The 26590-nt window shown below is 57.9% G+C and overlaps 1 protein-coding gene across 1 annotated transcript in view; it reads left to right on the plus strand.

Annotated features, from left to right (window-relative positions):
• The window catches only part of LOC119089812 (uncharacterized), an 83692-nt gene that overhangs the window by 52993 nt on the left and 4109 nt on the right, over nucleotides 1-26590 (plus strand). The window contains exon 6 of the mRNA XM_037212629.1: nucleotides 21498-21586. Within this exon, the coding sequence (XP_037068524.1) occupies nucleotides 21498-21586 (89 nt within the window). The remainder of the gene's footprint in view (nucleotides 1-21497; nucleotides 21587-26590) is intronic.

Consider the following 26590-nt stretch of genomic DNA (forward strand, 5'->3'; position numbering starts at 1 on the left):
TTTATTACTGCCATAGGTCGGATTCCGGCGCGAGAGCGGAGCTGAACGTGGGACTTTGGCTAGAGCTGCGTCCGTGTTCATGTGAGATTCAGACGTGGACGTGGTGGGTCTTCTCATTTGTTTTATTGCTTTTTTTAGAAGCGATTCAATCAGCAGTAAGCATTAGCTGTGGAGTTGAAGTGCCCTTTTGGGTCGCTGATAAATCAAGATGGGGCCCGGCTCTATCAAAATATGTATATCGTCCATTACAATGCACATTCATTATTTCGATTTTAAGACGCACGAACCGGCTCCCGTTTCTCATGCAGTGATAACAAGAAATAGTACGTGCCAATGCACGTACGTTAGGCATCATCTCGACAAAAAAGGTATCTGTGTCGGACCACTGGACATTGCCCGTCAATAGACTTTAGTCGTCATTCGTTCGACACAAAAAAGTGCAGAGAGAGGCGTCAACAAAGGACATCAGCCAGTTTCCCAAACAGTTGCCTCAATTTGTTGTACAGAAAAACACGAAATGACATCATTGTGGCCTAGCACGCAACCAGACTTTTTTTAGGAGTACGTTGTTGTGTTGACATGAAGCGGAGAAATCCAACAAGACACGTTTGAAATCTGAAATCTTTGTTTGGTGGCGTACAACATAAGCTTTTCTAACAGCGTGACACAGCGAGCCTGCATAGATGTTTATTCGTTTGTGATCCGCGCTCGCTGAGCTTAATAACGGGTACAGCCAGAGTAAGAAAATAATGTGGCGAATGCTCAGCTTCTAGCATTTGGTTCTAATACAAAATATTTGCTTCGTGACGTACTTAAAGTTGCCATTTAAATTGGAAACGACGACGGTGACTGAAACCCGGTCTGTCGAAATTCCGGATCTCACAGTGGACAGAAATTTTATCTTTCAGCCACGGATGGACCAACTGAGAGCGAAGTGTACTGAGACGTTGTTCGCTCTCCATTCACACCAGCCAGCTGGTTCCGCGCTGTGTGCTGCGACAAGTGGTGGAAGGACGCGTGTTAGCCGCAGTTCGCTTCGGTGTATCCATTAACGGAATCTGCGGCACCACACAACTTAACGGAGTACAAAAACGTGCCCGTCTGTGCCCCCGTGTAATGCCAGGTAGAAGTGTGATCTATGTGCAGAGAAAGTAGCACGCTTAGGAGTTTTGTGAACGCAAGATCTACGAAAACTTCACCATTTCGGTCACTTCATAAACACGCGTCACGCTTCAAGGCACGTGCATCGTCTGCCCGGAGGTGATCAGCTGATTTGATTGTACTTTATTGTGCTGGCCCGTGAGTTCTAAGCTGGTTGAATTGTGAAAATAGTTTGTTTGTCTTCTCCCAGTTACGTTTTTATTGATCTTGCTGCGGTTCATTAAAAGCGTGGAAGTATTCGAGGATGCAACCGCAATAAATTGAAATAAACCGAACTTTCAAGGCGCTGAGGGGCATTTTAAGAGCTGCATCACAATGGACAGCGCAGTAAAAATCCTTCGTGCATACCATGCAGCTTGTTAAATCTACGCCGACGTAGCCAACACATTGGAGACTCGATGTGAAACTAGGCGCCTGAGCGCCAGACCTCTAAATGAATACCCAGTCCGGCGTCAGCGTCCGACCCTCTCCCATATCATCCGTCGCTCGCGAGCAGTAGACGTTCAGTGCCTTTCCTAGCTGTTTACATTTTGTGCTACGCGGTCGGGTCGCTGTGACGTCACTGCAGGGACCACCCGTTCTCGTAATGCTGAGGCGCCGGCGTGGGCTGCCTGCTGCAGAGCATCGTTTCTGGGATAGGGGTCTCCCGTGTATTCCTCGCTGGTGTGGTGCATTCTCGCAATCTTCGTGAAGTGCGAAGGAAGTGCGAAATACGTCGGTTTTTATGATTGTTGGAGCATGTTGCGTGCCTTTCAGACGCGGCCAGCCAGATGACGGACCCGTTCCAGTTTTTCATGATGCGACCTTTGCAAAAAAATGTATTTACGCATGTGGTGCACACGCAATCATCATCCTCATGAAAGAATGTAGACAATTTTTGAAAGGACAGTTCATTATCCTGATCTTTTGAAAGGACAGTTCATTATCCTAGTCTAAAGCAAAAAAAAAACTTCTGGCAAGCACTGACGCAATATGTCAAAGATCAATGTGTTTCCTGGCCAATGATGAAATCATTGCTTTTTCATCGAGTCGATGACAGCCAGCGTTGCTCCGAGTATTTATCCGATACGTACCGCAATGCCCTTGCCACATCGTCGGGCGGCGTACTTTGCACCACCTCGACCTGGAGGCGGCCTGTGACGGACGTTCGCGCCGCTGCCGTGAGCCGGGGCTTTGATGACGGAATTCTGATGGTGCTAGATCTCGAGGGCGTCTAGAGCACGCACCAGAACCCGGTCAGCGGGCCCCGGTGATGGTCGATGGGTGCGGAGGACGCCGGCGGCGGTGGCGGCCCGCCGGGGTCGGTCCGGCCGCCCGCGCCGCCAGGTCGATGCCGGCCGCCGTCAGCACTCGGCCGCCGTAATAAGATCCTCCCAGTCAGCGGCGGAATCGTCGTCATCGTCTCCGACGGGCGTCCGCCGGAGACGGCGCGGGGCTCGCTCAACAGGCGCGGCCGGTGCCGGCGGGCGGGCCGGCGCGGTACGCCGCCGGCCGCGGCTGGGAGGGTGCCGAGCTCAGCCGTGCTCCGACCGCCAGCTGGGGTCGTGCCCCGGCAGCAGTGCCGTCCCCGCGCCGCCTGCAGCCGCAGGTCGCGGCACTTGTCCCGGCACAGACGTCGCGCAGTGTCGGCCGACGGGAGGAGGCCAGCGGAGTTTTATACGGACGTGGCGTGCCGGTGGCCGCCTGTGGTGCGGTGTCAAGTGCCCGGTGACCAGGCGGCGTGGCGGTCGGGACGGCAGGGTGCGGTATCGGGTGCCGGCCGGCCACCGGAGCCGGGCCGGACCGGCGCTCGTGTCGCGCCGCCGCGCCGGGCCGCCGCGCTGGACCCGGCACGGGTCGCGTGCTGCCGCACATGGCTGAGTGCGGCCGGGCTCAGCCTGTTCAAACCGGTCAGCGCGGCCGAGTCCATTTCATTTCGGTCCTTGTGCCCGTCCCCGTCCCGGTGCCGGTGCCCGTCCCCGGTGGTGCCCGTGCACGTGCCCCGTGCCCATGGTGTCCTGCGTGTCCGCACCCGTTCCCCGAGCCCGTGCAAGTCCCTCATTCCCCGTCCCTCGTCCCCCGTCACCGTCGCCGTCGCCGTCGCCGTCGCCGTCCTCGTCCCCGTCGCCGTCCTTGTCCCGTCCTTGTCCCGTCCTCGTCCTCGTCCTCGTCCCCGTCCCCGTCCCCGTCCCCGTCCCCGTCCCCGTCCCCGTCCCCCCCGTCCCCGTCCCCGTCCCCGTCCCCACCCCCGCCGGGCGGAGCCGAGCGGAGCCGAGCGGAGCCGGCCTGATCCGATCCTTATAAGCCGACAGAGGCGGCCCGAGTTGAGTGCTCTTCAGAGTCGTATGGTGACGAGAGCGGACTGGGTCGAGGCGGAGGCCTGCTGTGCAGACCTGCTGGTGAAGCCGCCTCAGTGGGACCAGCGCGGCTGGCACGGGGCCGCCACCCGATGACGCCGCCCCAGGTGCTCGCCGTGCAGTCTGCAGCAGTCACCCGGTGCGGCAGTCTGCGCGGTCTCTGCAGCAGTCTCCAGGTGCAGCAGTCTGCCGCCGTCTCTGCAGCAGTCTCCCGGTGCAGCGGTCTGTCGCCGTCTCTGCAGCAGTCTCCCGGTGCAGCAGTCACCCGGTGCAGCAGTCTGCTGCCGTCTCTGCAGCAGTCTTCCGGCACTCCGGCCCAGCTACCATCCAGATCACGGATTTGGCCGCCAGCATCGGTGTACCACCGGCCGGGTCTCCACCGCCATTCGATCAGCGGTGGATGACGTTCTCCGGGTGTGGATTCCCACCCGAGCGCCGGTGTGCCATGGGCTCTGGAACCAACATGCGCCGCTCTCGGCAGCTCGTCTCAGTCCTGCCGGCTGGCGGTCGGCGGCGGCCCGCGGGCGCGACCGGCCGGCGCCGGTGCCGTTTTTTCAGTCGAATGGCACAACCTGTACGTGGGAGCTGGCGGGGCGATCAATGAGCGGGCGGTCGGCTGTTGGCAGCGCTGCCGGACGCGTGCACGGACGGCCCGGCGGCCACGCCGACCCCGCCGAGCAGATGTCACCCCGCGCTGACGCGGCCGCCCCGCCCCGCCCCCGCCCGCCGGGGCCGCGCCGCCAAGCTGGCCTGGCGCGCGCCCGGCGGCGGCGCTCGGCCGGCCTTTGTCGGGCTGTTGTTGTCGGAAGCCGTCGGCCGGGCGGTGATGATCCGGTGCGCATTCAGCGATGCATTGATTGGCGCCGGGTCACACAATTGCATGCGGTGGTTCCGGTTCGTGGGCTGCCCGCCTCTGTGCCGCTGTCAGGCTCTTACGTAATGGCAGGGATACTGGAAATAATGACCGCGACGTATTGCCCGAGGAGCTTGTTAGTCATGGTATTCTTCGTGTGACTTCCATCCATTGTGAGCCCATCCAGCTGCCCTTTGCAAACTTCCCGCGATTATCGTGGTTGTTGACCAGCGCTGGAAATAGCTGAAAAAGAACCACACTTGCGCCTGTTGGCACCTTTAGCGCCTGCTTATTCTCCCGGTGCTCGCAGTCAATTGGGCTTTGCAGAATAATGCTGGACGGTTGGGAAGCTTGTATATATCAAGCAAAATAGGAGCCTTGTATCGCATAACTGGAGCGGACCAGCTCTGCATTACATCAGTATTCGTAGCCAGCCACAGCGAGAAAGGGCTCGACTGATGGACACCGATCGAGTAGGAGGCCGTGGCCAGTCAGCTGGGTTTGGCTGATGGTCTCGCGCCAGACAATTTGTGTGACGCTGATGTGCCCGGACTGAAGTGGGCGAGACACTGGCACAGTCGCCGTCGGGCCCGGTATTGGCACGGAAGTGCTCGATGGCCCCCACATGTCTGCTCAATCCTCCCCGGCTGGTATTGAGGGTGACAGCTTGGTGGGCCGAGATGGCGGCTGCGAAGCTTACCCAAACGTGTGGCCTGCCGGCTATGGCCGCCTCGGCTCTATGGGGACTTGGACGCGACTTGGCTGGTGAGCTACGGGGCAAATAGCGCTATTTGCGCTGCACACATTCGCTAGAGTGGCTGGTGATTGTGCTGCGTGCTGCTGCATTTCCTGAGATCGAGGTTTGCGCGAAGCTCGTCTGGTGGCCTGCTGCAGGTGAGAGGGTTTCAGTGCGTGGGAAGATCTCGTGCTTCAGCGCCTGGCCCGCCGGCTCAGGTTTAGCCCGGATGCCTCAGTGGTATCAGGGCTCGGGTCGTGCCGGTGCGCATTGCCGTGTGTCGCTATACCAGTGCGCATGAGTTCAGCTAGTCTGTACTCGGCGTCAGTCATGCTGATCACTTGGATGCGGAGGATGCGTGCATATTGTGCCGCTCCACATAGTTCATCCCTCCCAATGCGCGTGAACGGCACGGTGCGCGTTGGAACTGGTTTACTACATGACTTGCGCGTGCTGGGGACCGTGCGGCCTTAGAATAGTTTGCTGTTCAAGTCATCTTCTCAGCGAGTTTATGTGGCTCCTTTCGAGGTCAGCGGAGTGACCGAACTGTTTGGTACTGTTTACGTTGCCACCATATACGCACTGAGTTAGTGCATCTTTCTTCCAGCAGGGCGGCATTTACACAGGTTCACGTTAAACGTCGTCAATTTTAAAGTGCGCGTGAGGAGTCTAAGAACAGGCCAAGCACGCGCTATCTGGCACGTACTCTTAAAAGTTGCCGGACGTTTAGATTGGTGTCTCACGCAGTCATTGTTGTGTCGCAACTAGAGATGGCGGCCTCCGTCCCCGCGCTCAGCGGCTAATGTGCTATTTGCAAGGCAAGAGCAGTCGTAGCAGGTGTGGGTCATTCTGCGATTTGGAGAAGTGCGTTCGTGTCTGGGGGTCTGTCGTGGAGACGTTTTGTTAGGCAGATAACACTATAGAAATAAAGGTGTCAAAATGTTCAAAGACTTCATGTGCTTAGAAATATTTTAATAAATGTTATTTTACAGAAATCACAGCTTTGTGAAGAAACGTATCACTTGAAACAACCTGTAAAAGCTAGTTTATCACTGGTGTCAGCCGAAAGTGAAGTGAGCTGGTATGCAACTGGCTCACGGCCTTCGTAAGATCCTTGTCGCAATGGTCAGGCTTTAGCAGTCACCAAGGCGTCCAACGCAGGAAGCGGTCAGACCCAGATTGCCTCCGCGGAAACCCTTGCCAAGCCCATGCCAATATGCCATTTCGTTAAGTCCAGGAATTACCCTGAAAAGCTTTCGGCAACTTGGCGTATCGCACGACTGCTTACGCCGACAGAGTGGGGACATTTCTGCCGGCTGGACGACGCATTCGTCCGGCGACGGGGCACGATTGCCCATTTCTGTCGACAGCTGGGTGGCATTGGAGCCGGCGTTACGTCAGCACACGGCCGGGCCCCACTCAGCTTTGCGGCGCGAGTAGCCGTCGCCCGACCCTCCTCGCGGGTAGCTGTCCGGTGGCCCGCTGAGACCCAGACGAAGCGTCTGGGTCTCGAAGACGGTCTTCGGGGCGTCTTCGCGAGCGCTGGCACCGCAGTCGAAACGTCCGGAGATCCCCCCCCCCCCACCCCCACCCACTCCAGCGCTCGGCAAAGGTTGTAGAGCGTCGACTTCCCCAGCCGGACAGGGGGTGTCATCGCAGGATTGCCCATCGGTGACATGCCGAGCGGTTAATTACCGGGAGGTGAGGTCACTGGGCCCTTCCGGCTCCGCTGCCGCCACACCGCCGGCTCCGGCCTCACATCGCGGGCGGAAATGACGAATTCGGCGCGGCACTTGCGGGGTCCAAAGCTCGCTTAAGGCGGTAACCGAGGGTGCAGTGTTCCTGTCAGTGTTTCTAATGGCCAGCAGGTGTGATGTGCCTCGGCATCTGTGGCCTGACTGACGCTTGTGATTCCTGGCGGCGGGGCGCGGCTTCCCTCTAGTTTGGACGATCGGCGCCCTGCTGGCTCGGCCTGGCTCACCGGGGTGGACTCATTTGCTAGCTGTGGGACTGCTACGCTGCCGGCGGTATTTGGCGCCTCAGTGGCGTGGCTTTGAGCACTGACGGCCACGGCTGGTGCGCCGGCGGCAACGGGAATTGTCTGGTGCCAGTGAACTCGATGGAGCGGTCTCGGGTGAGCCGACGGGCTCAGCTGCCTGCTCCCTCGACCGAACACCGCATCGTTGTTTTTTAAGGATGGGGTGACTCCGCCGAAATGGGACATGTGGGTTCGTCGCGGTCGCTGCCGTCTTCTGCTAGTGCGCCCGCTCCTATTACGCTGGGTTTGGCCGGCACTGACAGGCCAGCATCGCGCAGCTGGAGGTCGCGCGACGCCGCCAGCGGGGTTTACGGTGTGGCGCTACTATCATCACGCCACTCACGGTGCTGGCGGTGCGGTCGCTCCGGTGCTCGGTCAACTGCTGCAGCTAGCTCTGCGCTCTATTGATGCTTTCTGTGATGTTGCGATGTGCTGGGAATGCCAGTCCCCGCGCATTCCGCTTGTTACAAGAGTGGGAGGTTTGGATGACTGGCAGGGAGGCGTGGGCTGTGTTGCATGTTGTTTGTAGCCGTATTGGGCACGAAGCCGGTGTCGCCCCTGGGGTGCCTGGCTTGAGGACTGGTCACCTCAGCCGGGTCCGCTGGGGGACCTGGCTTGAGGACTGGCCACTCCAACCGGGTCCGCTGGGGTGCCTTGCTTGAGGACCGGCCACTCCAGCCGGGTCCACTGGGGTGCCTGGCTTGAGGACCGACCACCCCAGCCGGGTCCACTGGGGTGCCCCGGCGTCAGCATGAGGCTGTTTAAGCAGCACATCGTGTCTGGAGCTCAGCACAGCCGAGACTGAGGAGAACTGAGACGCAGCGACTTTTGTACTCACTGCTTTGGACTTAAAGCAGAGGGGAGAGCCTCCAGCCGCTTTAGGATGCAGAGACCACTCCACATCTGTGGAACCCGCTGAGGTGGCAACGGCCTTTTTGAGAGACGTGCACCGGCCTTGTATGTGTGACCTAAACCACCTTGGAACGCATGAGGTGACCTGTGTATGGATTCTGCGGAGGTCACACCGGCCGCCTTTCAGCGCGGAGCTTGATGTCTGTATGGAGCGAGTTCTGTCGCCACAGCGGGACGCGTGGCCCAGACTGCATGGAGCCTGCCGGGGCACCATTGACCGCCTGGTGACGCACGGACTGAACTGCGTGTTGAGCGTGCTGAGGCGACCGGGGCACCTGGGAACGCGTGGCTCGGCTTTGTATGGAGGCTGCTGAGGTCGCAGCGGGCGCCGTCTCCCGACTTCGCACCTAAGGCTTGCGTTGGAAATAGCGCGCCGACCCTCGCGGTTAGCAACCAACGCGCCACAGGCCGTCCGGCCCAGCTCAGCCGGGACGTCCGGGTGTACTGTCTGACCTCCAAGCCGGCCTGGCTCGAGGGCCAATAGCACGTGCGAATGAATGGCTCAGAAACTGGCGACGATTGGGGCGGGAACGATGAGCGTGGCTATGTGAGGTAGACTGAGCCAGACTCGCTGTATTAGCACCACCTCTGACACATCCCACGTAGTGCCCGCGATGCAGTCGCAGTCAATGTCAAGTTTTCGGAATCCACACTGAGGTGAATTTGATGCAATAACATCTGTTGACATCGTCGGTATGAATACAACAAACAATAACCATTCAGTGGAAAACCAAAGTTTATATGCAATGAGCAAGATGACTGAAACCAACAGGCGAACGGGTGTTTTGTCCGGAATATTTCGCAACACGCGGGGCCGCGCGCAGCGCCTGCTGAGGGAAGGGGCCAGTGATGTCACGTTAATGTTGAGCTGGTGGGGCGCCAAAATCGCGGAACGGGCCGCCTCCGTTATACGGCTCTGGGTTGGACGTTTTGCTTGTCGGGATTAGAGTCCCTTTCTACCAGAAATTTCATTTCAGGGCTGTGGGATGAAGGCGAATGGTTAACGGTGGCGCAGGACTACACGCGCCTGGGGGGGGGGGGGGGCAACCGCCGGACCCCAGCCCGCGCAGGGACCCCACGGAGTGTGCGCTGGGCGGCCGGTCGGGGTCCCCCTCCAGGGGCCTCTCGGCCCACTCCTGGCGGACGCATGCAGCTTGCCCCTAATAAGCGTGGCGTCGTGAGGCTGCATGCTAAAGCGAGAAGAAGAGGATAAGAGTTGGATGAGTCGGACGTTTTGGGGACAGGCTCCTGTGTTCGTCAAACGACATAGTCGACTGCCGAGACACGTCACTGGTCATGGCGTGTGACGGCCGGTGGCGCTGATTGGCTGGGGCCGCCGGAGTCGGCCGCCGATTGGCCGCGCCGCCGCCGCTGTTGTGCCGCCAGGGGACGGCACGTTCGACCCGGCGCGGCCGGAGCAGCCGCCGGCCGCCGCTGCCCGCACGCAACGGCGCGACTTTTTCCACGCGCCTCCCTTTCCACGTCGGGCTTAATTTAATCCTGGACAGGCGGGCACGTAATTCTGGAACGGGAAGTGGCGGTACCACGGACCGGGTGGCGTGTGGTGCGCCGCGGCCACGCGACGCACTCCGGGGTTGCCCGCCGGCACGGCCGCCATTTTACTCCGGCTCGGCAGGCGGTTGTTTCGTGGGTGAATTGCGGTTCTGATGGGTAGGATTAGGTCATGTTGGGGTATGAATAAAGGTGCCTTTGGAGTGGTCCTTCGTTGCGTTCGTCTCAAACGACCACTTAGTCTTGTCAGCTGCTGACCGTCATCAGTAACGTAAAAGCTTGAGTTGTGGTATAACGGCTTTGTTGTGAAATTACGTGACGTTTTGCTCCGTTGGAAGGAGGAAACTTGGAGATCCGGACAATGATACACCGATAGATCGGCCAATAACCGTAATAATTAAAGAAACATCTTGAGTCGCACATGTTACCTGTCAGGTATTGGGGACTATGCCAGACGCCTGACAGTGTGCTATCCTGGCCTGCTCGCAGTGACTTGTGCCGACCCCCACCCTCCGTCGACACCACCAACTTATATCGCTCCACAACAGAGGCACTGTGCCGTCCCGACATCCAGCACGTGTCGGCTGCTCGGGCCGCACGTTCACCTGGCTTCACCGCCGGTGCGGGCGCCCTGACGCAGAGCCGCCCCCTGCCGCGGCCTCGGCCGGCCTGCCGCGCCCGCCGCCCGGCTCCGTCGTCCGGCCGGAGGGCGTCAGCGCGCCGCCGTCCGCGTGGCGAGCAGCCGGCCGCGGCGCTGGAGCGGCCCCTGTTCGAGGACGCTCGGCGGAACGGCGGCGATCATGGCGGCGGCTCAGATTCAGATGACGTCGTCGGGGCGGCACACGCCGACGATTGGACCAATCACACACCAGGCCGGCTCGTGACGCGCCAGGCGTGCGCTCCGTCTCGTGGGGAGGCAGATGTATGGGGAAATCGGGGTAAAGGCACAGGGGTGTGAGGACTATTGGCGTTTCTGAAGGCAGAGGTCGGTTCCCACGGAGACGGTGTGAGCAATATGTTTTTTGTGATATTTGGTCAGTTTTAGGGCATGGGTCTGCTGACAGATATGTGACATATTCGGCATTAGACGGTGAAGCTTAAGTTCAAACTTGTTCAGGTATTTGTAGTCCGGAATGGAAAGACGATTTTTTTTCTTCTGACGCCCACATTTCTTTATTAAATGTAATCAGGTCACGCGGAGCCGCACGGATGCTTTCGAAATTGGCCTGTTTTTACTCTGCGCTCCACTCCAGTTCCTTTGGGTGCTATCAATCGTTTAGGCCATTGTTTATTGATGCATCGAGCTTTGAAGTCCATCAGCATCGCGCCGCTCAGCAATGCCTCGTCAGAAGCTAGCGTGCAATGGGTGCTTCGTAACGTTTGAGGCACGAGCACTAGCGCCTTAAATACATGAATGCTGCTGCGTGCGTTTTCCGTAGCAATACTTCAGTGGATTCGCCCCGAAATTCCGACGAAATGAAATATTGAACCTGGCGCCAGACTCAGTTTTACACCAGCTGGTGTTCAATTAATCTGATTGATAGATAAGCTGTAGTTAATAGTTAGGCACGAATCTTTTCGGCCCTTCGTCTTCCGCAAGTGTCTGCTTTTTCACCAGTACGCTACGGTTGTGCTAATGGTAGCATGAAATTGAAGGCTTAGGGCGCGTCGACGAAGCGAAGTAGTGTGGCGTCGGTGCGTTACTTACGCCAGCGCGAGATGTCAATCTCACTCAGGAGCGAACATAGGCGACGTCAGATCTCTGCCGGGAATGTGTGCCAGCCTGTCGACCCGGCCGTGGCACGCTGCCGCGTCGGCAGGGCTGGGCCGGGCCGACGGTCGGCGGCCGCCTGTTCGGTGACTGGCTGACGCGGCGGATGAGCCGGCGGCAACCTCGGCACTCCGCCGCCACCGGCTCGCGCCGCGCGGCCGTATCGACCGGCCCCGCTCGCTCCGGCGTCCGCGCTCTCGGCCGCGGCCCGGTCCGGACGGCGACGTACAGGCGACCGCGGCTCGGACGGCGGCCGCCGGTGCCACGAGCGGACCGGAGACGGAGAGATGAGGGAGGGAGACAGGGCCAGGGGGCGCGCAGGAGATGGAGATGGTTTCAAGGGGTGGGCAGGAGATGGACTCAAGGAGTGAGCGGGAGATGGATTCGAGGAGCAAGCTGGCGCCGTATCCAGATTTCGGACAGGGAACCGATCCAAGAAGCAGGTGGGCTTAAAATCCAGACGCGGGCAGGAGACGGACCCGAGGAGCGTGCAGGGGAACCCCAGACAGCAACCTGCCAAACAACCTGCCGTAAAATATCTAAAGATCGGACGGGATGCCTATCTTGGGACCGAACGAGATTTGTTTCTTTTGTACGGTAGCGCAGGCCTGCGGCTGTTGACGCTTCGCTGGCTGTCAACCCAGCACGAGCTCACTGCGATGGTAGACTGTTCCGCATCGCCTCGTTACGCCGCCGACTGCCATATGATGACGGCGGTGCCGGTGGGTGTTGTCGCAGTGTTGTGGGGTCATTGTGTTCGCGATGCGCAGATAGCACGCGTGCGGTGCGTAGACAATTTAGGCATAGCGTCGGTTTGGTTACATCGGCGTTGTCCTTGCTGCCCACGCGCCGTCGTGCGGACATGAACCCGGTCGTTCCTCGTCTTCACGAGTTTTGGGAACTTTATGTTCACTGCACTTGGTGAAACTTCCTTCAATGCGCAGAAATGCATTCCTTGAATTTTGCGAGGTCTAGACATCAAGTCGCTCTCCAGTTGTTGGTATTTATCAGAAAGCATTTGCGCACAGATAAGTACAGCTATCACGGGAGGTAATTTTTCTACAGGATTGTGTGACCATGCAGAGAGTTCCCGAGATCGTTCCACTCATTCGCTGTCGTAAAAATCGCGGCCGTGGAACGTCCGTGGCGTCTTCAATGACGCGTATGCATGGGACGCACCAATGCATCCTTGAGTAATGCGACGGGAAGCTCGGCGGCCTGTTTGAGGAGGTGTTTTATGGGGCATTTTTCAGGGCTGGGCCGCTGAGAGGCCGGGCCGCCGCGGCGGGGCGTCGGCAGCGGCGGTGCTCGACCGTTCGTCTCGCTCTCGCTGGGCCTGTCCGGAAGAAAGCCGCCACAGCGGTGCCTGACCTCTCGGCTCGCTCCCGCCGGGCCCGTCCGGAAGGGAGCCACCGCAGCGGGGTGTCGGCGGCGGCGGCGGTCGACCTCTCGGCTCACTCCCGCCGGGCCCGTCCGGAAGCGAGCCGCCGCAGGGTCGCCGCCGTCCGCGAACGCCGCCGGTCGAGCGCCCATCTGAGTCTGTCACGTGCATGCTGGGCTCGGAGAAGTGTGCCGATGGGGGATCTTGGTCGACACGTCCTCCCGTTTTGTTAAGATTAGGCTTGTGCTCCTCAATTTCGGTCGTAAATTGATCGCTTTCTCTGTTAAAAGCGCCATTTGGCATCGAATTCTCTCCGTAGGATTCTGATTAGCCACGTGCAGATCATGACTCTCCCAGCCTCGGAGGTGGGACCACAGCCGTGGAGCCGTGCTGCCCGGCCTCACCGCCGGCGGGGGGCCACCCCCGGTGTGGCCCTCCGCCGGGCGGGGGCCGGCCAGGGCGGCACACGCTCTCCAGGTCCGGTGGGCGGGGGGCCGCCTGCCGCTCGGTTCCCCGCCGTGCTCCGCCGCGGCTCGGTCGCGCGACACGCGGCCGCAGGACTGTGGGCCGCGCTCGCTGCTACAGAGGTGGCGTTGGTGGACGCGGCCGCGAATTGGCCGCGGTTGAGCCAGCCTGCCACCGAGGATCAGCGTCCGGTGCCGCCATGCGTCTGACGTGGGCTTTTGTGCTTGTAGTTGTGGCTTATTTTACGTGGATAGCTTTGTGTTTCATTGCCTGTAGTGCAGATGGCTTGTCGGCTCCTCGTGTGTCACGTCTTGGTCTGCCAGCATCCGTCCAAAAACAGGGCTTTGTTGAGCGCAAGTTTATAGAGTGCCTCATCGTGGAAGACACACTCCAGGACTTGATGACTTTAGAACTTGGTGCGAGGGAGTTATGTCTTTGAAAGTTATAATTAGGAACGAATGGCGCGTCAGCAAGTTTGGATTACATCGATCTTATGGCAAGGAAAAAAGTTAAATTGAGCTGATCAATGGTGTCAAACCCAGTAGGAAAAATAAACATTTTGACGCAGTTAAACGCACGCAATGTTCCGAATAGATGGTGAACGATGGCAAGCTTTCAAATGGGTTCTGAATGTGACCAGTCTTATCTAAGGCATGCTCCAGGAAACAGCATTGTCTGGCGCTGCCTTTTGTTTAGGAACTGAGAAACTGTGGAGCATGTGGCCGGTTTGCTATGACAGAGGAGTTTGTAAAAAGCAACCAGTTGGACAGCATGGGGTTAATGGAGATAAAGCCGCTGTGAAGATTTTTTGCTTACTTACGTTCGCTCTACACGTAATCAAATCTCATGCGAACCGACATTGTACGTCATTAATTTAATGATCTTTTAGTGTATGTCTGCATAGTAAACACGCGGAGAACTAACTGCTGGAAGTTGGGGCTGTTAAGTCAACATGCGCTTCAAATTATCATGTCCAGAATCAAGTTAACGATCGTTGCTCCATTGGATGGCAATTTGTTTGATGTTCTTGGCTTAAAATAATGAACCAGTCACCGTCCGATGCATTGGCCAGACCCCACTGTGCCCTCTCGTATGTTTTCGGTTGAGAATGGGCTGAAGCTCTGTGAAGAGCGGAGCTCTCTGTGGTGCAGTTTCGATGACGGCCCTGCAATGGCCTCCGGTGACTTGTTCAATCTCTTCCTGGCGGCCCTCAGGAGAGACCGGTGACGCTGGCAGTGCCGCTCGGTAGATCTATTCGTCGTGAGCCTCCACGCGGGGATTATGCCACAGCAAGCTGGTGGTCTATTAGATGTTTTCTTCGTGACGATTGCGGCGCGGGAGTTTTGTACTGTGAGACGCACCGGATATTTGCCTCCGTTGTCACCAATGTGCGGCATGATGCTCGTAGCCAGACATTTTCCTCGGTGTTGGGCTGACGAGGCGGCCATATCGCAGCGCTTTAAGACGGTTTTGTGCTGCCAGTGGCGTGAGGAAGACCGGTTATTTACGTGCGGGGCTGGCGGTTGGGTCTCGACGTCTGTGATGTATGGTCGCGAGAACCGATGTGGATCTTATCTGGGATCGGCTGCAGCTGACATATTGTCGGCAGCAGCAGCAGGAGCTTTGCTTCGGGGGCTCATGGTCGGATTACCTTCAGGCTGGGTTCCTAAAGGCCCAGGATACAAGCGACACCCGTGTAACACTTGTTATAACACTCAGTGTAGCTTCCTGCCTCGCTGGCGGTGCTGAGGCGAGGACGCTTTCCAGTTCTCTGCTGAGAACTGCTGAGAGATGAGATGCTCGAGGAAATGCGATGATGTTATTTGTGTGGACAGAGCAGGGTGCACTCGCTTCTGTCTGTTTGAACGAGCTTTAGGATTTGAACGGATCCAAAGCCTGTGTATCGTAATATTTTAACGGCGATTGGCCCGTGGCGGCCGCCGATGTGACAGCCGCTGCGGTAATGACTGAGCGCTGGCCTGCTGCGCTGGCCGCTGGGCGCTACACCAGAGGCCAGCACTGACCACAGGAGCGTGACCGACCCTCCCCCGAATCCGGGGCAGGTGTTCCCAGGACTACCGGAAAAACAGGTTTGTGATGGGAAATAGCCTTAAGAAGTTTTTACCGCCTTAAACATTTTTTAGTTGTTCATGAAAACGAGATATAACAGGGAGAACAAAACAATTAATAAGAGCATGGAAGAACGCAGTTATGTTACCGCGTCCGGCGCCTTTCTACGACACGCCATGTCGAAGTCCAGCTCACGTCAACGATGCCGGCTATGCGTTCACTCGGATGCGTGCCATCAAGAGCAGGCGGAAGGTGCCCCAGTTCCTGGTGCGGCGGTATATTGACCGACGCCGCGGCACCGCAATTCCGTCTCATCCAAAAGCCGTCGCGCCTTGCCGGGAACCGCACTGCCCACGTTTTCGCCTGGCTCTGCCATGTGTTGGCCGGATTTTGGCTGACAGTGACTAAGGGTTCGCTAATAAATGATACGTGTTTCACATTCAGGATAAGAGTGATGCGTTTCTGGATGGCACAAATTTAAGTGGAAACGCGAGTCAAATGCTGTACAACACAACGTAGTTGTCACTCCGGTTCGTTGCGTTGTGCAAGTTGCGTGTTGGGCATTCCATCTGTTTGTACGCATTGTGAAAACGTCCGCTCATCATTCCAGCGGCCATTTTATCCGTTTGTACGCATTGTGAAGACGTCCGCTCATCATTCCAGCGGCCGTTTTATCCGTTTGTACGCATTGTGAAAACGTCCGCTCATCATTCCAGCGGCCGTTTTATCCGTTTGTACGCATTGTGAAAACGTCCGCTCATCATTCCAGCGGCCGTTTTATCCGTTTGTACGCATTGTGGAGACGTCCGCTGACGATCCCAGCAGCCTTTGCTGTTGCCCACCGAAGCAGGACGATAGGAGAATGGGAATAGTTTCACGGCCGCGGTTACCCAATTGTCGATCCTGGTCACGGGTCGGGTGGGCGCAAACACACAATCCTGGCCCACTTTGAAGTCATAAAGGTTCGCCCGCGAGAGAAATATAGCTCTCCCATTGCATTTCACTCACGTCGTTTTTTAGCCTCTATTTGCGCACCTAATAAGGTTATTTCCGTAGATTCTTGAAACCCGCGGGGAATTTGAGAATGAGACGAGCCGGAGTAGATAAAGGACAGGCAGTTTTGAGGATGAGAGGAGCCGGAATAGATAAAGGGCATAACAGTTTTGGTCGCTGTACCGAGCGCGGAGTTTTTCACAGAGGCTACCAGAGACGGGTGGTGGTGGTGGGGGGGGGGGGGGGGGGGGGGGTTCTCCAACGGCGTTGTATCCAAGAGAAATCGTGCGGGAATCGGTTATGGTGACCGGTTTCTCTTGGCACATGTCTATCAGGGTCTGTATCGCTGCCGGCTTTCCCAGTGGAAGCCGTGTTAAGCCCGTGAAATGTAGGTCGGTGACGGGCCATCCATACATCTCTCCATAACGTGAGAATAATCCGGGCTGCACGTGCTCCGCCGTCACTGCGCGTCGCTGCGTGTGTCCGTGCGCCGCAGCCAGCCGCCGCCGGGTGTGAGCCCCGATGATGCGGGCGTGTTATGCAGGCAAGCACGCCGCCCCGCCGGCCGTCAGGGACGGGCGGTGGCCCGCCCCACGGAGTTCGCCCCGTCGTGGCGGCGCTGTCTGTGCTCGTGTCGGTGTCTTTCGGTGTCGGTGTCGGTGTCAGTTTCATGTCCGTGTCCGTGTCTGTGTGCGGGTCCGTGTCCGGGTCGGTGTCCATGTTAGTGTCGGTTTTGGTGTCTCCATTGGTGTTGGTGTCAGTGTCTGTATCGATGCCGGTGCCGGGCCGGTGCCGGTGTCGGTGTCGGTGTCGTTGCCGTTGCCAGTGCCGGTGTTGATTGCGGTGTCGATGGCTGTGTCTGTGTCGGTGTCGGTGCCGAAGTCGGTGCCGTTGTCGGCGTCAGTGTTGTTGCCGGTGCCGATGTCATTGCCAATACTGGTGTACGTCGGTGTCTGTCGGTGTGGGCGCCGATGTCGGCATCAATATCGATGTCGGTACTGATGTCTTTTGGTGTCGGTGTCTGACCAGCGAGCGGCGCGGCCGGCGTTCGGCGGGCGACGGCGCGGCACTGATGGTCACTCTGAGCCGGCGCCGGCCGCGGCTGAACGCGTCCGGGTGATGGGCCTGCTTCCGGCCTGCCCGGCTCGAGGCCGAGACGACGCCCTCGGCGCCGCGCGCTGCCGGCCGCCCAGCGGTGGCCCTCGCGCCGGTGGGGGCCTCTCCCGGCGCCTGGTGTCGGCACGGCGCCGCCTGGACCCACAAACACCTGGCCGTCCACCGAGAGGTGGCACTGTCGTGCGCTACTGCGCGCCGCGTGCCACGGCTCCGAGATGTCAGCAATTATTGAACACCAATTAGTGGAAAGGGGCTGCCGCGGCAACCGGTCGGAGAGCTCGCATTAGTATGCTGCGCGCTCGTCTGGTGGCTGGTGCTGCGCCTGCATTAATGAAAGGCGCGCGGGATATAACATTTATACATTGCCGAAGTTGTTGGATTCGTTCGACTCACGTGAGTGGAGCCTCCCCCACAGCGTGCACGCTGCCGTGTTCGGCCGCCTTCCGGGGCCCTCTGCTGGCGGTAATTGCGTCTCCGGACCGGCGGCGGTCTCAGTTTGGGATTTGTCGATAATGGGCTCGGCTCAGGATATAACTGAAGTGCTTGGCCCGGCAAACATGTTTGGCTCCCGGCCGGACCGGTCAGCCGTGTAGCGGAAGTCGGCTGACGTTGGCTCCTAGGTCACGTGATGTCGGAACGGCGCGGAACAAAGCCGGCTCGGTCGTATCTGGCTAAAAGATTGCTGTGGGGATGTGCCCAGCTAAGGGCACCGTGCTTTGGAGGTGGACTCAAGGCGGTCGATTCGACTGGGCTGGTCAGGGCAGTTCATCAAGCTCTGCTGGTTTTAGCATCTGCTATGAGTCTGTAGACCGTTCGGAACAACATGCCAACTGATTACCAATAATGAAAGTGGTTTTGCTGTCCCATCGAATGTTCGCTGGCGGATTCTTCGCTCAGAAATATTGAAGCGTAATCATCATCTCCGTTTTGAAGGGTGTAGATGTAGAGACAGGTGACATGTAATCATGGTCAGCGCAGACGAATATTTTGTGAGGATTACTTTAGCTATGAATTGATCGAGCGCCGCGCAGAGCCACGCTGTCGGCACCTGAACCCTCCCAGCCGGATAATGCAACCTCCAGCTGTTGATTGATGATCTTATGATCTGATGATCTGATGACTGATCTCGTCCCCGTGGGTCATACCAGGTTTTTGTGATTTATTCTTAACTCATGGTCATGACGCCAGCTAACGTCATTCCTTATGCCGCATCTGTGGCCGCGGAGGTTTTTGCGCGCCGCATAATGCACTGGAGCCAGCGCACATATCAGAAATATTAACTAAGGCTTTTTTAAAACCCCAACGGCATTCGTCATTACGAATGCCGTTGGGGTTTTGCCGTTCATCTCGTGAAATAGGCGGGCAAGGCATGTTTATCATGCCGGTATCTTTGTCTTCTTTCCCGACTCATACCGCACACACGCAAATGAGTAATTTTCCTTTTGAGCGTACCCAGGACGCCCTTCAAAAGCGCCGCCTCTGCTGGGAGCTCCGGCGAGTTTGGGCGTGATCAAAGGGAGTTGCTGGGTTGAAGAAACCATTCCCCAGGGTGGCCCGCTCCCCAAGCCATTTGATCTTCAGCGGTTTCCATGCTGGCGCGGCGTTCGCGCCGTTACAAGGTCACAAGCGGCTGAATCGCCGCGCCGGGCGCCTTGCACTCGGCGGGAGTTCCACGCGGCCGTGTGGACCGGCCCGCGCCGCGGGTGCGTCGTCGCAGCCGCGCCCCGGGCGGAGCCGTCCAGGCCGGAGCCGCGTGGCGCCGGTGTCGCGGCGCGGGCGGCTGTCGCGTGAGGCAAGGCGGGCTGATGCTCGGTGGCTGCCCGCCCGATGGTCTTGCGACGTCGGCTCTGAGGGGCTTGTGCCTGAGCACCGCCACCACCGCCACGCTGAGGGCCGCCGCAGGTCCCGCCAGTCGGTCCGCTTCTGCCGGCATTCTTGTTGTGTGTTTTGGGCTCGGTTGGGGTTGGTTTTGATCTCTTGGGGTTGGGGTTGAGGGATTGGGGTTGATTTCTTTCGGCCTGAGCTGACCGTTTCCGGGCTGGAGGATTGGGAAGAGAGGTAAACAGCAGAGCTGGTGCTGTGGTCGTCCTAAGATGCCGCGATCCCGAGACTCGCCTCACAGAGATGCCGCGATCCCGAGACTCGCCTCACATAGATACCGCGATCCCGAGACTCGCCTCACATAGATACCGCGATCCCGAGACTCGCCTCACAGAGATACCGCGATCCCGAGACTCGCCTCACATAGATACCGCGATCCCGAGACTCGCCTCACATAGATACCGCGATCCCAAGACTCGCCTCACAGAGATACCGCGATCCCGAGACTCGCCTCACAGAGATACCGCGATCCAGAGACTCGCCTCACAGAGATACCGCGATCCCGAGACTCGCCTCACATAGATACCGCGATCCCGAGACTCGCCTCACATAGATACCGCGATCCCGAGACTCGCCTCACAGAGGTACCGCGATCCCGAGACTCGCCTCACAGAGATACCGCGATCCCGAGACTCGCCTCACATAGATACCGCGATCCCGAGACTCGCCTCACATAGATACCGCGATCCCGAGACTCGCCTCACAGAGGTACCGCGATCCCGAGACTCGCCTCACAGAGATACCGCGATCCCGAGACTCGCCTCACATAGATACCGCGATCCCGAGACTCGCCTCACAGAGGTACCGCGATCCCGAGACTCGCCTCACAGAGGTACCGCGATCCCGAGACTCGCCTCACAGAGGTACCGCAATCCCGAGACTCGCCTCACAGAGATACGGCGATCCCGAGACTCGCCTCACAGAGAGCGCTACCGCGTCGCAGGCGCCGATGCGCAGATGTGCGAGTGAGACTGCAATCCGAGGCGGTCGTCATGCTGACCTCCGGCTGACAGCAGCGGTCGTGCACACACGCGTGAGAAGACCCTGGATAGAAATGGCGCTCGCGCCATCCACTGTGAGGGTCGGCGGTCACCGGAGCAGCGGCGGCGGAGAGCCCCGCTCGGGGGCGATCAGAGCGCCGCTGGCGGTCCGCGCCGGCCGTCGCGCTCCGCCCCAGCGACACGGCAGGAGCTCGCCGCCGTCTCCGCGTCCGGCCGCCGCCGGTCGACGCGCGGCGACCATCGCCGCCGGCGAGGCTGGCGGTGCAGGGGCCTCGCCACCGTGCGCGCCGGCGCCGCTGTGGCTGGTGTGCGTGCTGCGGAGGCGCCTTCGGTCCATCTGTGGGGTGTCCGGGCTTGTCTTTGGTGCACTGATCCGAATAGAGATTGGTGGGCGTTTCGCCTTGTCCAGTTGCACGCATCATTACGTAAGGGTTGTAACCTCATGTGGAAAGCAGTAGCATCGACGGTCACCGTTATGGCCTGCGTGGTTTTGTTACACGTAATTGGTATGCGTTTTCGAATGTTTAGAGAATTTGGCATTCATCCAGCTGATTGTGTCGGAATGAAGCTGGCTGGAGAAGCTGCGTCATTATTAAAGTTAATCTTCATCCCTAAAGAGCGTGGTGAAAGACGCATTCCATCCGTGCTTGGTCTTTCCGCGGATCTTTTCGTTCTCAGCGCCAGGCTCGTCGCACTGGTATTGCGTTCCGTCTTTTGCTTGCGCCGTGCGTCATCACGGGTACGAACAAACCCATGCCAACCTTCAACCGGCAGCTGTATAAGTAGAGTGACATCTAACAAACACACACCCCCAAAAGTACACCGTTCCTGCCATGCATCTCATGTGCTATGCTGGCACGCCCATCACCGATATCATCAAGATCATCAGGACCACTGCTTTGTTAGCCGACGCCATTTTGTTTTGCTTGGCTAGAAATGATTGCATGACGGAGTCACGTAGCGCTTGAATTGCGTCGATAACGAGCCCATCAGACAAGAGTGCACTGCTGTGTTTCATTCCAACGAACGTGACCGTGGATGGTCAGATCCGGCCTGTGCCAGACCTTTTGCTGTTACGCTCATCGCACCCAAAATGGATCAAGTCTTTTTCGGAGGTTCTGGGTGCGGCAATCCTCAGTGGAATGAGCAGCCTCTATGCTCTGTCGTTGTGCTCGCCGTAAAGAGAATGGCAGGTCTGTTCCGATGCGGCAGAATGGCGTAGTGAGAGCCGTCCTGCGGACCCCAGCTGACGACCGCTGCCTTCATTGCAGGGAGTGTCGATCTGCCGGATAACCAGCCGTTCGCCGTCGACGAGAATGAGGGCCTGTCCGGATACGACAAGAACCTTTATCTCTACAGCGTAAGTCGTCGGAACGCCCGTCACGCAGCTGATGTGGGGATGGACGCTCGCACGGTTCTGGGAACGTTGCGTAGATTAAGAACCGCGCTCGGCTTGTGCAACACCAGAGTTCGCTTGATGCTTGTTTTTCACCAGTGACGCAATGACGGGCCACAATGGCGTATACGTCGGCCGCGTCTGCCTCCGTGTGGACGTCTCCCCAGCTCATCGACGCCCCGCTGTCCAGCGAGGGGACGTGCCCCGGTGCCAGCGGTGTGGGAGTCGCAGTGCCGCTTGTGCCCCGCTTCCCGCCGTTCGGCAGTGGCGGGCCCATACATCCTGGCTGGGCACGGCTCTGGCGTATTAAGGTCGCACTGGGCGCATGCGGGGCTTCATTAGCCCTGCGCGCATCACCGCGATAGATCGCCTCATTTGCAGTCAGGACGCGTTTCGCCATAGCCAAACACTTGTTACGTGTGCACTTCTTTTTTATTTTTGGGGGGCTGGTGTCTCACTTGGGCTTGGCGCATTTGTGCCGTCGGTGTCCCGGTGGTGATTGCTGCTAGCGTCTGCTGCAAGGCATTGGTCGTGGTGGACACCCGTTGTTGCTCTTTGCGTTATTATTGGCGCTGATGTTGCAAACCGGTCGTCATTGAGCGGCTTGTACCCGTGACCCAGACCCGGTTCCTTGGGCGGAGCGGCCGATGCTGCTGGGAAGGCCAGCCGATGGCCGCTATCCATCAGTGAATCTTCTTAAACCATTGCATTTGTTCCGATGGCTCACTGATCGCAGAGTCGTATCGATTCCACCGTTCTTGAACCAACAATGTCGAACTTTGTCAACAATGTCATCGTTGCTTTCGACACTCCCGCGTGCGAGCGCCGTGTAATGCGGTCTTCAGCAGGACCAGCTCTAAGTCAGCGGGCCGTGCGGCAGATTCGATCAGTGAGCCCTCCCGCTGCTGGGCCCGGCTCGCCGGCTGGTCGATGGGTGGCGTCATCAGTCACAGCTGTGTCGTCGGTCGTGCGCGGGCTCTGCCTGTGGGTGTGAAAACATAGAGGAAGCGAGCAGCCATGTGACAGCGGGTGCACCGCCGGACAATAACAACAGGAGAGACGCCGACGTTTCATTAAGATTCCGTGGCGCGTGAAAAACGCGCGCCTCGTGGTCCTGCAGTGGCTTATTGCATTTTTCGTAGCATTAAACCAAAAAGGCCAATGCACGCCGAGGTGTGAAGTAGGCCAGCTCACAATGCGCAGCACACCCTGTCAATCGATGTGCTTTAACTAACAAAGGAACAGGTAGTCTAAATTCTGCAGTACTCAACAAATGTTGCAGACTCTTTGCACCAAAAAAGTGGTTACAGTCATCCTAGGTACAATTATCTAAATGCTGTGACCTTGGACCCGACATGTAACGTCATCCATCAACGACAGGCTAACGGATTGGTATGTGCCGAGGTCGCACGATCCAGGGATATCTCTGGCCTTTTAGATCAGCCAGATTGGGCCATTTTTTCAACACTGGTTTCAAAGATCCCCAGGGTGGGCGGTGGGGAGGTTAAATGTCCGGGCCAACAAATGGAAGGTGGTGAATGTGCCACCAAATGGCATTCCTGTATGGTTCACTCAGTGTGTCGTGCCACATTTCGGTGGGCAGGAAAGCCTTCACAAATGCAACTTCCTGCCTGCTGACATTTAATGTGGCCGAACCATATTTCGATTCATTTGCATTGTTAATCCAATCCGGGAAGTGTTCATTAGTTTTCCGAGGCGTTCGGGCCAACATTGGCGTGCAACAAACTAGCGGGATGCGTCGGCGGTGAGGGCAGAGGTAATCATAATGGCTTGTAAATGAATCTATGCGCGTTAAAGCGGTTTTATAAGCTTTTTAGCTCGGTGAAAGTTTTTGCAAGTGTGTGTCCCTGCTGGAATCATCACTAACGAGTTCGTCTTCTGTGATCGCCGCGGTTCAGCATAGTTCGTGCAGTCGGCAATTTGTTTCTTTTCCGCTCCCCCAGCTAGAAGACCGCTGCGCTTCGCCCTGATCAACCCCACGGCACTCCAGTACATTGGTAGGCGGCATCGCCATTAGTCGCACCGTTCAGCGGCGATGACAGGTAGCAATAAATTTGAACTGGAATCAAGCTGGTGCCCGTATTCCCAGACGCGTCCTTATCGATTCATACAGTCTGATGCTTGTTGAGAATATGATGGCATAGTCCATAGCGTGGCAAGCATCAATTTTGGCTTGGCGTCCACGCTCATGGCACACATATGTCGGCTCTCTGTCTGGCTTCTGGTATGCGCAGGCATATGTAGTGCATATGGAAGATGGAGAAGCTTCTTCTGCTCTGGCCAACAGCATTCCAGAATAATACTGCGCCTGTCTCAGGTATAAAATGGCCTACTCTTGAAGCGTGCTCATGTATCCACTTATTAACTCTTCACGCCAGCGTCTATTGGACTGGTACGTTACTTGGTTCCGCCGCACTCCATGGGCACCTAGGTGTCAAATACACGTAAATAAGAATAAACTGGGAGTGAAACTCGTCACGATTCGTCCGGTCTATCAAAATAGCTGGTACGCTTTACTCTGGCAGCGCATTTTTTCTCGTTATTTTCTATCCGGCTGGTCATGTTTATGTATTTGAGCCCACGGGAACGAACCATTAAGTGCTGTAAACATGAAATGACAAATATGTATATAATGATGAAATTAGAAAGAAATGCACTCCCGGAATAAATCTTTGCGGTTATTTCGATAGCCCTGACTACAAACCACCGTACTACTTGTTTTTTTTTTCAACCATTTCATATTTGGTACCAAATTAAGTCCCGGTCCAATACGGCTTACGTGAAAAGGGCTGATATGTCCCGATCCCTTTTGACCCAAAAAGTAGTGACGCCATTCCACGTGCGCTGCGTCGCTGAACATTGCTGGTCACGCGGCCTGATAGTTGTGTTGTTTTCCATATTAACGTGCGACGATGCGTAAGAGCGCGGGCAGAGACCGACGCCGTGGAGCCGCTGGCTGGGCACAGCGGCGGCGTCCGTCTCGAACACCCGGCGGCCAGCGCCGCGGTCGGCCTTAAGCTCGGGTTTCCGTGGCAAGTCCGGTGTCTTGCCCGCAGGGCCTTGGTGCCAACCTGCGGCTGCCAGTGTTACAGGCTGCACGGATTGCTGGATAGGGTTTCCTGACGGCGATCCAAACGTTCCGTGTATTTTTTCCCCGTCGTTCTGCCTGGTGTAGTGTAGATGGCATGTCACTCTGCTTGAAAGCATACATTTGAATTTCGGAGCACTTTTCCGTGCACACGAATAACGTTCACCTAATCTTCGCATGGTTTGGGCTGCTTGTATTGTTTTTTTCCTACCTCTGATTAAGTGCTTAACCTTTGTGAAAAACAACGTTTCATATGGGTGGCGCATTCTGAGTAATTGCCTCGCTGGCAACATTATGCAGTACGTTTGGCTGGAAGCAGGCGGCGCTGGATGGCCCCAAGAGGAAAGAGCAGCGCGGAGGTTTATCTCGCCCCGCACCCCGCGAAGCTGCTGAACTTTGGACGCGCGACTCAGCAACGGGCGGGCACGATCACGGCACTCGCTGAGTGTGCGGAACACGGTTAGAAATGGCTGCTCAAAGTGTGCCGATGTGGCCGCTCAGATATTAAAGTTTGGGAAAAAGCTTTGTAGAGTCGCCGTGGGATGGCGAACGGCGCTTGTCGGGCTCAGTGTGAACCACGTTGAGGCCATTTCCGTTTAGTTTTGCAGAAGTGTGTTACCAAATTATGTCAGTGGAATGCCGCTGCGAGTCGGCGCATGTGGGACGTGAAGGTTAGTCCCAGCGTTCCCTAGCGAGCATGCCAAACGGGCTGTTTGGAGCATTGCCATCAAGCCCAGTATGCCGGGAAGCCTCGCCCTTTAAATGCGTCGGGCGCCCGCATGTCGCGTTCAGGAAGCGGCCGTCCGATACGACGCGCCGGCAGACGAGTAGCATTATCATTCCAGGCAGTCTGAACCGCTCGCCATTCACGGCCGGCGTTGTCATTTCCAGGAATGCCGTTTTTGCGGCTATTCATCTGCCGGGCGCCGCACTCGTCGGCTTTCAGGCTAACGTGATCAAGGGGCGCTGAGGATCGGACGAGCGGGCGCGTCTTTTGTCCGCCGTTCGCCGAGCTTCAGACTTGATCAATACGGGCACGACCGTGGACTATCAGCTGCTCAGCCACCGGGCGAAACACTCACCGGGCGGGCGTCGGCGCCGCCGCGCCGCTCCGGCCCCACACACGCGCGCACTGCGAGTTGACCGGCGCTCGTGACAGGCTGCGAGTCGAACTACGCCGCCGCAACTTGGGCCACTAAATCACTCGGCTGACGGCTGGCTGTGTCACAGCCGAACCGAACTCTGATGCGTTTGAAGCTAACTGTGCAATAATTACGACGCGTCAAGCTGCTCGGGTCGTTAGGCCGGCGTAGTTCACGGCCGTCGGTCGCGGGCGAGCAGCGCCGCCCGGTTGCTCCCTGGCTCGAACCGAACAATGCTCAATCCCGCTCAAGCACTGGATCAGCCCGGCCGCTGAATCGGCTCGGCTTTGATGGCGTACAAGTGTGCCCCCCCCCCCCCCCTTCCCCTTGTCTGCCGTCGATGTCCGGCCGTCCCGCACTCATTACATCAAAGACAGACGAGCCCTGCGCCCTGAGGACACTGCCGCGTTCAATCCCTGGGCGTGCGACGGTTTGGAAGCGGCCGAGACATAATGCCCGCTTGCCGGGTCCACCGTCACGCTTGCGGTAGATTTGTAGCGCCGCCAGCGGCGCGGCTGGGCGAGCGGTAGGTCAGGATGCGCGGCACGCCAGTCTGGAGTGACCCCGGCCGCCCTGAACAGCCGCCGTTCCCGGATATTAACGGAGGGCCCCGGCGACAGTGGGTGGCTTCAGGGGCAGATGAGCGACGGCCGTGTTGCGGCTCGGCAGGCCGGAACTCTTCCGCTCCAGGCACGACGAGAAGGTAGCCTTGGGGTG

The sequence above is a fragment of the Pollicipes pollicipes genome, unplaced genomic scaffold (genome assembly GCF_011947565.3).
Source record: "Pollicipes pollicipes isolate AB1234 unplaced genomic scaffold, Ppol_2.1 Scaffold_3087;HRSCAF=3621_pilon_pilon_pilon, whole genome shotgun sequence".
Taxonomy (NCBI): Eukaryota; Metazoa; Arthropoda; class Thecostraca; order Pollicipedomorpha; family Pollicipedidae; genus Pollicipes; species Pollicipes pollicipes.